The following is a 16,782-nucleotide window of genomic DNA, read 5'->3' on the forward strand; positions in this document are numbered from 1 at the left end:
TGTCCATAATGCAATGTTCTGCCTCCTTTATGTAGAAGAGTAGAAGTTGCAGCACATTTACCCATAATTCCTTGTGAATTTGTTATACGTTACTATAGAACCAGTGATGGAAAGCACACCAAGGTATGGTATAAAGAACACTTTATATAATTAACATGTTTTCCTTTAGCTTCAGAATACAAGGACAAGGCGAAACAGTGCTGCCTGGATGGGATGCAGGAGAACCTGATGGGCCACAGCTGTGAGCGCCGTACCCGCTACATCTTGGATGGGAAGGAATGTGTGGACGCTTTCCTGGACTGCTGCAAATACTATGAGAAGAGGAGGGAAGATGAGAGGAAGAGTAAAGATGAGGATACTCTGGCAAGAAGTAAGGAACCATGAGTTGGGCAAAGACAGAGATAATTTAGGGAAAATGCTTTTACCCTTCTAGTGATTTTCATTCACCCATAAGAGCATTACTGCAGTGCCTTATAGGAGCCAACGAATACAAATTTGGGCATGGAAAATCATTGCCTTGAAATTTATATACTTAACTATTCTATATATATTATATATTGTGACATGCTGACTGTCTGGGGGGAATTAGCTATGGTAGGCAGGTATGCAGAAGATCAGGAGCATAAGAGACAGGGACACCACATGTGACATAACGTTTTTTCTCAAAAACAAAAGTTTATTTGGGGTAAGCTCCTCCCAACATAAACATAACAGTCAGTTCATAAACAGTTCACCGAACATGGTTATGATTTGTACCTGCTTCAGGGCTCTAACCTTCCAGGGTATCGTTCACACTAAAACCTTCCTCACACAGACAGACAGCCCCCCCAGCCCCTCTGGGAGTTCCTCACACAGAAAGGCAGCCCCCCCCAGCCCCTCTGGGAATTCCTCACACAGACAGGCAGCCCCCCCAGCCCCTCTGGGAGTTCTTCACACAGACAGGCAGCCCCCCCGCCCCTCTGGGAGTTCCTCACACAGACAGGCAGCCCCCCCCCAGCCCCTCTGGGAGTTCCTAACACAGACAGGCAGCACCCCCAGCCCCTCTGGGAGTTCCTAACACAGACAGGCAGCCCCCCCAGCCCCTCTGGGAGTTCCTCACACAGACAGGCAGCCCCCCCAGCCCCTCTGGGAGTTCCTAACACAGACAGGCAGCACCCCCAGCCCCTCTGGGAGTTCCTCACACAGACAGGCAGCCCCCCCAGCCCCTCTGGGAGTTCCTCACACAGACAGGCAGCCCCCCCAGCCCCTCTGGGAGTTCATCACACAGACAGGCAGCCCCCCCAGCCCCTCTGGGAGTTCCTAACACAGACAGGCAGCACCCCCAGCCCCTCTGGGAGTTCCTAACACAGACAGGCAGCCCCCCCAGCCCCTCTGGGAGTTCCTCACACAGACAGGCAGCCCCCCCAGCCCCTCTGGGAGTTCATCACACAGACAGGCAGCACCCCCCCCAGCCCCTCTGGGAGTTCCTCACACAGACAGGCAGCCCCCCAGCCCCTCTGGGAGTTCCTCACACAGACAGGCAGCCCCCCAGCCCCTCTGGGAGTTCCTCACACAGACAGGCAGCCCCCCCCCAGCCCCTCTGGGAGTTCCTCACACAGACAGGCAGCCCCCCCAGCCCCTCTGGGAGTTCTTCACACAGACAGGCAGCCCCCCCAGCCCCTCTGGGAGTTCTTCACACAGACAGGCAGCCCCCCCAGCCCCTCTGGGAGTTCTTCACACAGACAGGCAGCCCCCCCAGCCCCTCTGGGAGTTCTTCACACAGACAGGCAGCCCCCCCAGCCCCTCTGGGAGTTCCTCACACAGACAGGCAGCCCCCCCCCAGCCCCTCTGGGAGTTCCTCACACAGACAGGCAGCCCCCCCCCAGCCCCTCTGGGAGTTCCTAACACAGACAGGCAGCCCCCCCAGCCCCTCTGGGAGTTCCTCACACAGAAAGGCAGCCCCCCCAGCCCCTCTGGGAGTTCCTCACACAGACAGGCAGCCCCCCCAGCCCCTCTGGGAGTTCCTCACACAGACAGGCAGCCCCCCCAGCCCCTCTGGGAGTTCCTCACACAGACAGGCAGCCCCCCCAGCCCCTCTGGGAGTTCCTCACACAGACAGGCAGCCCCCCGGCCCCTCTGGGAGTTCCTCACACAGACAGACAGCCCCCCGGCCCCTCTGGGAGTTCCTCACACAGACAGGCAGCCCCCCGGCCCCTCTGGGAGTTCCTCACACAGACAGGCAGCACCCCCGCCCCTCTGGAAGTTCCTCACACAGACAGACAGCCCCCCCAGCCCCTCTGGGAGTTCCTCACACAGACAGGCAGCACCCCCGCCCCTCTGGAAGTTCCTCACACAGACAGGCAGCCCCCCCAGCCCCTCTGGGAGTTCCTCACACAGACAGGCAGCCCCCCAGCCCCTCTGGGAGTTCCTCACACAGACAGGCAGCACCCCCGCCCCTCTGGAAGTTCCTCACACAGACAGACAGCCCCCCCGCCCCTCTGGGAGTTCCTCACACAGACAGACAGCCCCCCCGCCCCTCTGGGAGTAGTACGGTTAAAAAGAAATAAAGATTTGTTATTCCAGCATCTTCGTTAAGACCAAACAACTAATAAACTTTATTTATTTTTCACCATAAGTCCTGTGCTGTGAGTGCCCTTTTTTATATATATCTCACAGTCCAGTAAGAAGGTAACAATTCCAAGAAAGACAAAGAAACATCGGCGCTCTCAGGTCTTACGTAGAAACACTTAGGTCATTTATTTGTCGACCGTGCTTTGGAGGGAGAGGTGCTAGCTGTGATGTTATATATATATACACCCAGTTTCGCTCATTTGCTCTTCAATAAAAGTTTCCATAGGTGCCCATTGTAAGATTTTCCCTTGACACTGAAACTTTTTCAAGCATTGTGATTTTGGTGAAAAGTCGGAGGTCATAGTGATATTTACCATCTCAGATTTATTGAACATCTTGTGCCACAGGTGAGGAGGATACCAATTACATGCTGTATTCTGAAATTGATATCAGATCAGACTTTCCTGAGAGCTGGTTCTGGAGAGAAGAGGAAATGACTGGAGCTGCTGATAAAGACAAGTTAGTAATGACACCCCTACCCTGCCTTGCTAGCAGTCGAAGAGAGATTCCTTGTTGTGGTCTCTTTAAAAAAAAGTGTTAAGGCAGAACAAGGTCAAACTGGCCTCCCAGAGTAACAGAGGATCTCCTAGTGGAGTGGAGTCCTGGGAGTCCCTATCAGCCCCTTTCTTATTTCCACCACAAGCTCATCACATCCATAATATTTAGCAGTGTCTTCATCTGAGTGTTGAGACAGCCAAAAGGTGGCCATATACTATAAGATTCTTTTGTTTGGTGAGGTCACCAAATAAGCGGATATTTCCACCAATTTACCCACCTAAGGCACACCTAGGCCAGATATATGTCAGGAAGGTCCATCAGGGGTCCCCTTAGATTGGCAGATAAGTTGCTGAATTGGTCTGAAGTACCCTAACATTAGCACTTTATCTTCACAGGATTTCAACCAAGATCCTAAATGTTCAGTTGAAAGACTCAATAACAACCTGGGAGGTTCTGGCTGTGAGCTTGTCTGAAAACAAAGGTAACTGTCCTGTTGGCTGTAGCTATAGTTTCCCTGGGGAAGGATTACTGGAACAGCTTCTAGTGGCCTCACTCCATATGGCTCACATGGGCCTATATCACATAAAGCTTTAGTAATGGTTCTGGCACTATAGGGAAGGGGTGTAGTAAGTTGATTGTCTTTTGTTTTTAACCTGTTTTGAAACCTATGCATGTAATGTTATTTATTGTAATATGAGTTTACACTATGTGCATGGTTTCGGTTAAAAAGAATAAAATTGGAAAAAAACATACTTTTCATTTTCAATTTAACTGCGATTTAACTGCACAGGTGCTAAAGTGCAATTACAGTTGGCAATAGCAAGGAATCAGGTATTTGCTTTCATTTGTTTAGCTTATAGAAGACCAATTGCTAATTGATTGCTATTGGAAACTGCAATTTAGAACCTAAGTTTGAAAATCAGCCCCATAGTCACTTCTCTGTATTCTTATTTACTGATACACATGGGGATATACTACAATTTCTTCAGTTTGTAGCTTAGTTCTCCCCCCCCCAAAAAAGAGACTAAAGTTGACGATTGTTTTAATATTGGACGAAATAAGACCATCAGAAGAAGGAAGCATTTCAGAGAGCTTTTCCAGAGCCAGGCTGCAAAGTCAGGCTGAGGTCCAGGTAGAAGAAATAAGCTCTGTGGGGATCAGGCCAATGCCGAGGGCAGTCAGAATATGTGATAGTATTGGGCAGTAGCAGGCAAGATAAGCCTAAGAGTCGGCCTAGTTCAAAACAAGGAATTTGCTTATCTATAGTAGCACCCAGGAGCTCTGAAAGATCAAAATCCTACAATCAAGCACCTAAGCAACTTTCTTAATTAAAACTGTTCTGGAACCAGACATCATGAAGACCATAATTACATCACAAAGCAGTTATTGTAACGCGATGATGTCATCTTGTAAGTGCCAAGACCTATTCGCTTTCTCACGTGCAGAAGTAACATGGGGGCAGATGGAGCCATCTTGGTAAGTCCTCATAAATAGCTGAAAAAGTGAGAGGTATTGAGATCTAGAACCAAGCAAGAAATCCCAGTCTGATTTTTTATTTTTTTTTATAGTATTATTCTTTTGAGGAACCATTCTTCTTGAAAAAATATCTGTTAAAATTATTTTGCAGTACTAAACTCTTTTCCCCTTCTCTGTTTCCATTGAATTGATGGTCACTTTCTTAAGGTTCATGTCATGTGACTGTCTATGCAAAACAAATATATTTTGACATTGGTGCATTGTCTTCTTCTCTGTATACAGGTCTGTGCGTGGCTCCTCCCTATGAGATTAAGGCAATGAAGGATTTCTTTATCGATCTAAAACTGCCTTATTCTGTTGTGAGGAACGAGCAGGTGGAGATCCGAGCCGTTGTCCACAACTATAACAGCAACAGGATTAAGGTAAATGGGAGAGAATAGTAGGGAGGTGAAATAGGGAATAGTAAGTAATGCAAAGCAGAAGGAATCCTGGGAAGAAAATCCATTCTCAGCCCTTACATTTCTTATTGGGCATTGTATTACTTTTAAGTGCTATTTTTTTTTTTTTTGCATTTTGCGCCTTTCCCCCAAGAGTTGAGTCTACCACAGAATGTAGAGCCAACAGTTCTGCCTGTCTCTGGATCAGTTCTCCTGGTAATACCTCAGGACTACGTCCAGAAGAGATGGTACATAATCAGAATGTACCGTATATACTCGAGTATAAGCCGAGTTTTTCAGCACCAAAAATGTGCTGAAAATGTCTCCCTCGGCTTATACTCGAGTATATACGGTAATCTGAAGATGTAACGCGCTGGCCTCTGTGCTGTAACATTGCCCTACACACTATTACGGCACTATTTGCCTTCTTTGAACAAGCCTTCAATACCGTGCCTTTAGTACATATATTTCATCCCAACGCCAATAAGATATGCAAGGGTTATAAAACATCCAAACTTTATATGAGCTTTTAGTTTCCAGTCAACCTACTTGTCTGGGTTATACCTTTAAATTACTCTTCAGACCTGGCAATGTATTAATCGGCCCAGAGCACCCGCTCTGACATTACTTCCACCAACCAGCTAATGTCTCTCAGTTTGACTCGGCAGCTTTGCCTGATAAACTTTACGCTGGGTTCGGCGGCGGGGGGTCTCTTGGGATGGGTGGGTCGCGGGTAACGACAGGGCGTCACTAGCCAATTGATCTTCTCTTTCACATAGATTGACGCTGCCCCTGGCCAATTGTTCGCAGCTTCTAGTATTTCCTGTTTAGTAGTTTTTAATATGGCAAAGACTTACGATTATTTGTTTAAACTGCTACTTATCAGCGATTCTGGGGTCAGGAAGACGTGTGTGTTATTTAGGTTTTCAGAAGATGCCTTCAATTCAACCTTTATATGCACTATAGGTGAGTCAGGGTTGTCGGGTGGGGAGCAACTGGTGGGAGAAGGGGATGGAACAGGGGGAGCACAGCAGGATGGGGAGCGCACACGAGAGCACAGCAGGGGATGGGAGCGCACGCAGGGGAGCACAGCAGGATGATGAGAGTGCACACAGCAGGCAGCAGGATGGAATACGATGGGAGCGCACACAGCAGGATGGCAAGTACTTGATATTTAGTATGGCAGCTTCGATGGCAGCACACACAACGGGATGGCATACTTAAACCAGATTATATTACAGTAGCTGTTAGCAGTAGCTGTTGCATTTCCCACCCTAGGCTTATACGTGAGTCAATACGTTTTTCCAGTTTTCTTAGGTAAAATTAGGCACCTCGGCTTATATTCGGATCGGCTTATACTCGAGTCCAGTTTTCTTAGGTAAAATTAGGTACCTCGGCTTATATTCGGATCGGCTTATACTCGAGTCCAGTTTTCTTAGGTAAAATTAGGCACCTCGGCTTATATTCGGATCGGCTTATACTCAAGTCCAGTTTTCTTAGGTAAAATTAGGTACCTCGGCTTATATTCGGATCGGCTTATACTCGAGTCCAGTTTTCTTAGGTAAAATTAGGCACCTCGGCTTATATTCGGATCGGCTTATACTCGAGTCCAGTTTTCTTAGGTAAAATTAGGCACCTCGGCTTATATTCGGATCGGCTTATACTCGAGTCCAGTTTTCTTAGGTAAAATTAGGTACCTCGGCTTATATTCGGATCGGCTTATACTTGAGTATATACGGTAGGTATATCCTGGCAAAGCCCCTTTCAAGTGCAAAGAACGTGCATCAGGGGGATGAAGGGAGAAAAGGGATTCCTGTCCTTAATGCATTCTTAAGGCACCTCTGACATAGGCACCAAATGTGGACCTAGTATGGTGTCAATATATAAATGTGTAGCAGACCATCGGCCCTTAGTATTTGTATTGAGCCTAATATTGCCCACACCCAACCCACATTCCGGCACACACATCCTCTCCATGTAGTTATACTCCGGTACTCAGTACTGAGTGTGGGATCAGCACCCACCTGGAGTTTTCTACCAGAGAACTTGACAATCAGGGCCAACTCTCACAGCAACTTAAAAAAAAATATATATATATATAAATATATGGACAGCACACACTGTTAAAGTGCAAAGAATATGTTGTATAAAAATTACATCATATGCTTACTGTACACATATAAGCAACGTTTTGAGCCCAGCCAGGCTCTTCATCAAGGCTTGTGAGCAGTAAGTCCATATGTCCATTACAAGAGCTAAACATTTATACTCACAGGGGAGGAAATGACAACATCATAATTCACATAACCACATTCCAGGGTTCCAACCCTGAAGATTCAATACAAGCAGTAATAACATATTATCAGACACCAATGCTATTATTATGTGCTTCTTGTCTAACATCACAAAAACAAATATAAGTTATAATCTTTATTCAACCCATTTGGATGCAGGGAACTGAGTCTTTTAATCCACCATACTTCCCTTTGTTTAAGTTTCATCTCACGATCCCCTCCTCTTTTCAATGGGGACACTGCTTCTAACACAGTATATCTTAATTGTTCCGGGCTATGCCCCTGTTCTTTAAAATGTTTTGATAGTGGAAGTATGATGTTCTCTACATTAATTGTAGACCTGTGCTGTGAAATCTGAGACTTAACTTTCTGTATTGTTTCACCCACATAAATCTTTTTACAAGGGCAAACAATCGCATATACTACATATTGAGATAAACATGTAAAATGTCCCCGCAGCTCAAATCTCTCACCAGTAATAGGGTGGTGAAATATTTTACCTCGCATAACGTATTTACATTGCTTACAATCCAAACAGGGATACATGCCACATTGTGAGTGACCAAAAACTTTCTTAGAGCCATCATTTTTTCTTCCAGGTACTGCTGAAGTGACCAATTGTGAACCTATAGTTTTGCCCTTTTTATATGAAATCATTGGAGGCAAAGAGAATTCCTTAACCTGTGGATAGGCATCCCGTAGAATATGCCAATGTTTACGTAGAATAGTACCAATCTGTTGTACTATGTCCACCATATTGAGTCACTACTATATATATATATATATATACATATACACTACTCACAAAAATAAAAATAAAAATAAAGGGAACACAAAAATAAGACATCCTAGATCTGAATTAATAAATATTCTTATTAAATACTTCATTCTTTACATAGTTGAATGTGCTGACAACAAAATCACACAAAAATTATCAATGGAAATCAAATTTATCAACCCATAGAGGTCTGGATTTGGAGTCACACTTAAAATTAAAGTGGAAAAAAACACTACAGGCTGATCCAACTTTGATGTAATGTCCTTAAAACAAGTCAAAATGAGGCTCAGTAGTGTGTGTGGCCCCACGTGCCTGTATGGCCTCCCTACAACGCCTGGGCATGCTCCTGATGAGGTGGCGGATGGTCTTCTCCCAGGCCTGGACTAAAGCATTCACCAACTCCTGGACAGTCTGTGGTGCAACTTGGCTTGGTGGATGGAGCGAGACATGATATCCCAGATGTGCTCAATTGGATTCAGGTCTGGGGAAGGGGAGGGCCAGTCCATAGCGTCAATGCCTTTGTCTTGCAGGAACTGCTGACACACTCCAGCCACATGAGCTCTAGTATTGTCTTGCATTAGGGGGAACCCAGGGCCAACCGCACCAGCATATGGTCTCCCAAGAGGTCTGAGGATCTCATCTCAGTACCTAATGGCAGTCAGGCTACCTCTGGCGAGCACATGTAAGGCTGTGCGGCCCCCCAGAGAAATGCCACCCCACACCATTACTGACACACTGCCAAACTGGTCATGCTGGAGGATGTTGCAGGCAGCAGAACGTTCTCCACTGCGTCTCCAGACTCTGTCACGTCTGTCACATGTGCTCAGTGTGAACCTGCTTTCATCTGTGTAGAGCACAGGGTGCCAGTGGCGAATTTGCCAATCATGGTGTTCTCTGGCAAATGCCAAACCACCTGCAGAACCACTCCTTTATTGGGGATGTCTTGCTAATTGCCTATAATTTCCACCTGTTGTCTATTCCATTTCCACAACAGCATGTGAAATTGATTTATATTGATATAAATTAATATAATTGATATATATATATTATAGGACTCATTTATAAATACAGGCACAATGGTGTCACAAGATTGCATGCACGTCGACACTATTCATAAAAGTTTTCGCGCCCATAAACATTCCTGCAGTTGTGCACAGTGCAAATGATCTGAAGATCTGTACAGCTCCCAAATAGATGCAACTGGTCTTAATTAATAGGGATCAGCAAACATTTTCACCTGGTAGTTTTGTGCCAAAATATAGCATTTTTTATGTGGGAATGATGTAATTGACATTATTATAATTTCTCCATGTGTTTTTTTCACTAGGAAAACCACACAAAAAGGCCATTGACTCCAATTCATTTGTTAAAATTTTGGCAAAATTTTACCATTTTGAGAATTTATTACACAGTTTTTGCTGCTTACACAGGACCAGGATCCACCAGTTTCTTTATAAAACCAACACACAAGTGTGAAGGCCAACTGTATCTGTTTTCTTTCATTCCTTGCATAGGTGCTAGTGGAGTTCGGCTACAATAAAGAGTTCTGCAGTCTGTCCAAACCTAAAAAGAAGTTCCGGCAGGAGGTTTGGGTTGGTGCCGAGTCCTCTGCTGTTGTCCCCTTCGTCATTGTGCCACTCGAACTCGGTCAGCATGAAGTAGAAGTGAAGGCAGCGATCTATAAGCAATTTAAATCCGATGGCATCCGTAAAAAGCTAAATGTTGTGGTGAGTTAGATCCATGAGCAAACTGTAGTGTGTTTGAGGGAAAGTAGTGCCGTATTTGGATAAGGGCTATGTAAACAGATACTCTGGTGCTGCTGTCTCTGTCAGGTTAAATCTTTCTGTGTCTTTATTTTGCATTTTCTTCTGTTTTAGCCTGAAGGATTGCTTCTTTCAAAAACATTAAATTTTGTGATTTTAGAGCCAGAGGTAAAAGGAAAAGGTCAGTGTTTCTTATTTCAAGTGCCCGTAAGTCTCATGGTTCTTTAAGAAAGGTGTATTGGGGTCCAACATCATAATTTCATATTTTATTAATATATAATTGTGATCGTGTGAATTATTTATCCCATAGGTGGGGTACAAGAAGTAAAGATTAAAGCGCTGTCTGCACCGAATATTGTTCCCAAGTCAGATATTGACATCAAAGTCATATTACAAGGTGAACTGAAAGAAGAAATTCAGATGTTGAGGGAAATATCTAAGAAGCTTCTCATCAGTTACAGCCTCTCACCCTTTTTATTGGTGTCTCTTAATATGATCTTAACTAAATCTTGTTATTCTTAATTAATTCCCTTTTTATTCGTAGGAACTCCAATCAGTCAGCTGGTGGAGAGCGCCATTGATGGGAGCAAATTACGGCATTTGATTCAGAAACCAGTCGGGAGTGGAGAGCAGAACATGATGACGATGACTACTAATGTCATTACTACACGGTACCTTGATGCAACCGCACAGTGGCAGCGAGTTGGAGTGGACCGCAGAGCAACAGCCATCGGCAACATTAAACATGGTGAGTAGACAAAGTGCAAGAGTTAAAAAAACACTTTGATACATTGTGTATTTCTCAGGCAAAGTAAAGGAGATTCCTTTGAAAAGGATGGCAAATGAATAGGAGTTTAGGAGATTAATTTACCCAGCCTTGTCACTGCTTGATATATAACCCTCCATCTTTAGGACCTAGATCTTTCATGTGTGGTAGATGGGCATTACTTGTTGTTCATAAGACCTCCTAGCAGAGCTGACTGCTTATTGGCTTGCGCATGTGGATCCAAAACTATGGCCTGCCTAAAGAACTTATAAGGCTTTGTACTGTGCCATCTGCTGTTCTCCCTAATTCTTCATTTGGCCTTAAATATCACTTATATAAAGATCATATCCAGACATACATAGACACCCCCTCACTAACCACTGACATTCCGACCCAGATCCCTAAGTGCCTGTTAGGTTGGTACCCCGGGACTGGCACTCCTCCAGCCTGGGACCAGTGCAGGCCTTTGCTGAGAACTGCAGTCATGATGACAACGGAGTGTGTTGAACCACAGCAGACTTTATGGTAGGCTTCTCTCAGGCAGAGAATGGACAGACTAGACCAGGAAATAATTGTTTCACAAGTTATACGTCACAGAGGATTCTCTCTTGTTCTCTCTTGTATCACACACTCACACATTTTGTATTCCCCGAAGCCTCCAGGACCCCTGTCATGTGGAAGTGCCTTTAGCCATTAAGGGGTTGACCTATTTACCCAATCATCCGTCCCCCTGTCCCTCTGTGGTGTCCAACACACAGTGGAACAAGTTTCACGCAAGCTCCACTAAGCGGCCAATCCTACATGCTCCAAATTCCAAATGCTACAATTTCCGACCTCTCTGCCTAGCCTAGTAAGGGTCTAGTGCCCACCTGACTCTTTTATACCTGCCTCTCTGTAGATGTTATTAGGCCAAAAGTGGAAATGCTCAGCTCACGCAGCTCTTTATATAGGCTCCTGAAGGGGACTGCCCCCTACAGTCCAACCCTATTTGCCATCTAGAGGCCAGCCCAAATAAAGCTTAACTATATACATTGAAATAAATCCTTATTTCATCTCCTTACGTGCCTCTTAGCCATTTTCTCCTGAATGAACCAACGCCCCCTCCACCTCCTATTTAAAACAGAGCTCTTGGTCTTTCCACCAAGACCCAGCCCCTCCCCTTCCTGTACTATTACTACAGATGGAATGACTTCTTGGTTTGTTGTTTGAGGGTTACAGACGCATGAAAAATACGGGACATTTTTCATGCAGAAAAGAATGAAGGAGTCTAAAATAACTGTTGGCTAGTGAATCTCACCAGCTTTTCAATAGCTCTATAAGAGCCTTCTCTTACATTTGCTAAGTTCTATTTGTTGAATGAGAGACTGAAATTGTTACTTTTTCCTTTTATCTGCACACACTGTTCCATTATATGAGACTCTGGGCTGGATTGATAAGATGCTTAAGTGTGAAAAGTTGATAGACTAACTCCAGTTATACTAAAAACATGGATAAGTTACTGTAGCATTTCTGTCTTCATAGGTTATCAGAGAGAACTGGCTTATAGGAAACCTGACAGCTCCTTTGCAGCATTTCAAAATAGGCCATCCAGCACGTGGTAAGGCTCATACCTGCCCTTTTACTGCCACCAGAGCAGCAGCATGGAAGCTACTAGGACCAAGCTAAAATGGCAGCTGCTACAGTATCTTAAACAAACAGAGGGAGTTTTAATGGTTGTTTACTCAGTAATAGTAAAGCTTTCTGCAGAATGAATATAGCATTCTAACTTGCACTATCGTGACTAATCTGCTACTACTGCTGCTACTACTCCTTTAAGCAGAGCACAAGCACAACCTTGTCATGTATTTCACATCAGGTTAAAAAGTAAAGCCATTTGGCCACAGCCAAATCTGCCATATCCTTCACTTCTCTGTAACAAAAAAATGATGCAGGCCCAAATTTGGCCCCATCTAGAATATGCTAAGCTGTTTTTGTCTCCAAGGGAAATCAATAGACAATCCTAAGTAGACCCATCTATCTGATAAAGGGAATGGAAAGTCTCAGTTATGAGGAAAGACTGGCCTAATTGGTATTGATTACACTGGGGAAGAGGCGCTTAAGGGTCCCATAAAATTAACTCTCAGGTGCTTTGTTCATTAGTAGACCCTTCCAGCAGCCGCGAGGGCATACATTCACATTAGAGGAAAGAAGGTTCCATCTTAAGATGTGAAAGGGGTTTTTACAGTGAGAGCTGTGGAATTCTCTTGCCACGGCTGTTGTACTGGCAGATATATTAGATAGTTTTAAGAAAGAGTTGGATGGCTTTTTAGAAAGTGAGAATATGCAGACTTACTGAAATTAACTCTAGTAAAAAGTTGATCTATGGACTGGTCGATGGTCTCTCGGATTTAGGATCTTTTCAACTTCTTCTGGCTCAACTAGCAGTTAGACAAAAAAGTTGTGAGCCTTTTTCAACCTCATCTACTATGTTATGTAACCTTTCTTATCTTTCTCAAAGCCCTGCCCCTTTAGCTGTGAGACAATGAATCATAATGACAAAGTCTAGTAACAACCAATGTGTGTCCTCTCTTTCATTGCTCTTTATTTCCCCTTCAGGCTCACAGCGTACGTTGCTAAAGTGTTTGCCATGTCCTACGAATATACATATATTGATGATAATGTTCTCTGTGGTGCAATCAATTGGCTTTTAAAGGAGAGACAAATGCCAGATGGAATGTTTATAGAGCATGGACTTGTCATACATAAGGAAATGGTGGTATGTACTGGTAGATACCTATACAGATACATTACAGGAATGGAAATGGGGGTATGTACCGGTAGATACCCATACAGATACATTACAGGAATGGAAATGGGGGTATGTACTGGTAGATACCCATACAGATACATTACAGGAATGGAAATGGGGGTACGTACCGGTAGATACCCATACAGATACATTGCAGGAATGGAAATGGGGGTATTTACCGGTAGATACCCATACAGATACATTACAGGAATGGAAATGGGGGTATGTACTGGTAGATACCCATACAGATACATTGCAGGAATGGAAATGGGGGTACGTACTGGTAGATACCTATACAGATACATTACAGGAATGGAAATGGGGGTACGTACTGGTAGATACCCATACAGATACATTGCAGGAATGGAAATGGGGGTACGTACTGGTAGATACCTATACAGATACATTACAGGAATGGAAATGGGGGTACGTATTGGTAGATACCCATACAGATACATTACATGAATGGAAATGGGGGTACGTACTGGTAGATACCCATACAGATACATTGCAGGAATGGAAATGGGGGTACGTACTGGTAGATACCTATACAGATACATTACAGGAATGGAAATGGGGGTACGTACCGGTAGATACCCATACAGATACATTGCAGGAATGGAAATGGGGGTATGTACCGGTAGATACCCATACAGATACATTACAGGAATGGAAATGGGGGTATGTACTGGTAGATACCCATACAGATACATTGCAGGAATGGAAATGGGGGTATGTACTGGTAGATACCCATACAGATACATTACAGGAATGGAAATGGGGGTATGTACTGGTAGATACCCATACAGATACATTGCAGGAATGGAAATGGGGGTACGTACTGGTAGATACCCATACAGATACATTACAGGAATGGAAATGGGGGTACGTACCGGTAGATAACCATACAGATACATTACAGGAATGGAAATGGGGGTATGTACTGGTAGATACCCATACAGATACATTACAGGAATGGAAATGGGGGTACGTACTGGTAGATACCCATACAGATACATTACAGGAATGGAAATGGGGGTACATACTGGTAGATACCCATACAGATACATTACAGGAATGGAAATGGGGGTACGTACTGGTAGATACCCATACAGATACATTTCAGGAATGGAAATGGGGGTACGTACTGGTAGATACCCATACAGATACATTACAGGAATGGAAATGGGGGTACGTACTGGTAGATACCCATACAGATACATTACAGGAATGGAAATGGGGGTACATACTGGTAGATACCCATACAGATACATTACAGGAATGGAAATGGGGGTATGTACTGGTAGATACCCATACAGATACATTGCAGGAATGGAAATGGGGGTACATACTGGTAGATACCCATACAGATACATTACAGGAATGGAATTGGGGTACGTACTGGTAGATACCCATACAGATACATTACAGGAATGGAAATGGGGGTACATACTGGTAGATACCCATACAGATACATTACAGGAATGGAAATGGGGGTACATACTGGTAGATACCCATACAGATACATTACAGGAATGGAATTGGGGTACGTACTGGTAGATACCCATACAGATACATTACAGGAATGGAAATGGGGGTACGTACTGGTAGATACCCATACAGATACATTACAGGAATGGAAATGGGGGTATGTACTGGTAGATACCCATACAGATACATTACAGGAATGGAAATGGGGGTACGTACCGGTAGATAACCATACAGATACATTACAGGAATGGAAATGGGGGTATGTACTGGTAGATACCCATACAGATACATTACAGGAATGGAAATGGGGGTACGTACCAGTAGATACCCATACATATACATTGCAGGAATGGAAATGGGGGTATGTACCGGTAGATACCCATACAGATACATTGCAGGAATGGAAATGGGGGTACGTACCGGTAGATACCCATACAGATACATTACAGGAATGGAAATGGGGGTATGTACTGGTAGATACCCATACAGATACATTGCAGGAATGGAAATGGGGGTACGTACCGGTAGATACCCATACAGATACATTACAGGAATGGAAATGGGGGTATGTACTGGTAGATACCCATACAGATACATTGCAGGAATGGAAATGGGGGTACGTACTGGTAGATACCCATACAGATACATTGCAGGAATGGAAATGGGGGTACGTACCGGTAGATACCCATACAGATACATTACAGGAATGGAAATGGGGGTATGTACTGGTAGATACCCATACAGATACATTGCAGGAATGGAAATGGGGGTACGTACTGGTAGATACCCATACAGATACATTACAGGAATGGAAATGGGGGTATGTACTGGTAGATACCCATACAGATACATTACAAGAATGGAAATGAGGGTACGTACTGGTAGATACCCATACAGAAACATTACAAGAATGGAAATGAGGGTATGTACTGGTAGATACCCATACAGATACATTACAGGAATGGAAATGGGGGTATGTACTGGTAGATACCCATACAGATACATTACAGGAATGGAAATGGGGGTATGTACTGGTAGATACCCATACAGATACATTACAGGAATGGAAATGGGGGTATGTACTGGTAGATACCCATACAGATACATTACAGGAATGGAAATGGAGGTACGTACTGGTAGATACCCATACAGATACATTACAGGAATGGAAATGGGGGTATGTACTGGTAGATACCCATACAGATACATTACAGGAATGGAAATGGGGGTATGTACTGGTAGATACCCATACAGATACATTACAGGAACGGAAATGGGGGTACGTACTGGTAGACACCCATACAGAGAGTTATGTTTCTTCCAGCAATGAACACTGCCCCACATTTTGTGCCCAGCACTTTCAGACACAGCTCCTTCTACTTCCAATATAGAGTAAATGAGCCCTATAGTGTAGAGAGGTACAACAAAATCCCTACCAGATGAGTTGCCCTCTATTTGTTGTGACCCTAGAGAGGTAGGTAGGGGCATAGCAGGATGATAGGCAGGATCATGTTACCCACACCCAGGCAGTATATAGGGCTATGGGGCTACTTTTTACTCCTGGATACCCCTCCTGGAAGATGTTGGGCCTAAGTGGGTGGGGATAATAAAACAGAACTTGAATCCCAGACAAACAAAATCCAGACTGGAGGGATCACTGAATGTAATGTCACAGAAGTCCTTATCTTATTTTTTATTATTTTTTTGTTTCTGTCATAGAAACTGAGATCCTTTGTGTTTTAATATGAATTAAATGGTTTGTCTTTTTCACAGGGGGGAAATAAGAAAGGAGCAGCAGAGCCAGACGCAGCCCTCACAGCCTTTGTGCTCATCGCTATGTTAGAGAGTCGGGAGCTTTGTACCCAACAACTCAGTGTGAGT

The 16,782-nt window shown here is 44.2% G+C and overlaps 1 protein-coding gene across 1 annotated transcript in view; it reads left to right on the plus strand.

Moving 5' to 3' along the window:
* The window catches only part of LOC108646250 (complement C3), a 73,171-nt gene that overhangs the window by 28,665 nt on the left and 27,724 nt on the right, over positions 1-16,782 (plus strand). The window contains exons 17-27 of the mRNA XM_031899490.1: positions 170-370; positions 2,958-3,069; positions 3,504-3,589; positions 4,867-5,006; positions 9,608-9,820; positions 9,971-10,037; positions 10,167-10,253; positions 10,401-10,604; positions 12,144-12,219; positions 13,218-13,377; positions 16,675-16,776. Coding sequence (XP_031755350.1) covers positions 170-370; positions 2,958-3,069; positions 3,504-3,589; positions 4,867-5,006; positions 9,608-9,820; positions 9,971-10,037; positions 10,167-10,253; positions 10,401-10,604; positions 12,144-12,219; positions 13,218-13,377; positions 16,675-16,776 — 1,448 coding nt within the window. The remainder of the gene's footprint in view (positions 1-169; positions 371-2,957; positions 3,070-3,503; positions 3,590-4,866; positions 5,007-9,607; positions 9,821-9,970; positions 10,038-10,166; positions 10,254-10,400; positions 10,605-12,143; positions 12,220-13,217; positions 13,378-16,674; positions 16,777-16,782) is intronic.

This window comes from Xenopus tropicalis, chromosome 3, assembly GCF_000004195.4.
Source record: "Xenopus tropicalis strain Nigerian chromosome 3, UCB_Xtro_10.0, whole genome shotgun sequence".
NCBI lineage: Eukaryota > Metazoa > Chordata > Amphibia > Anura > Pipidae > Xenopus > Xenopus tropicalis.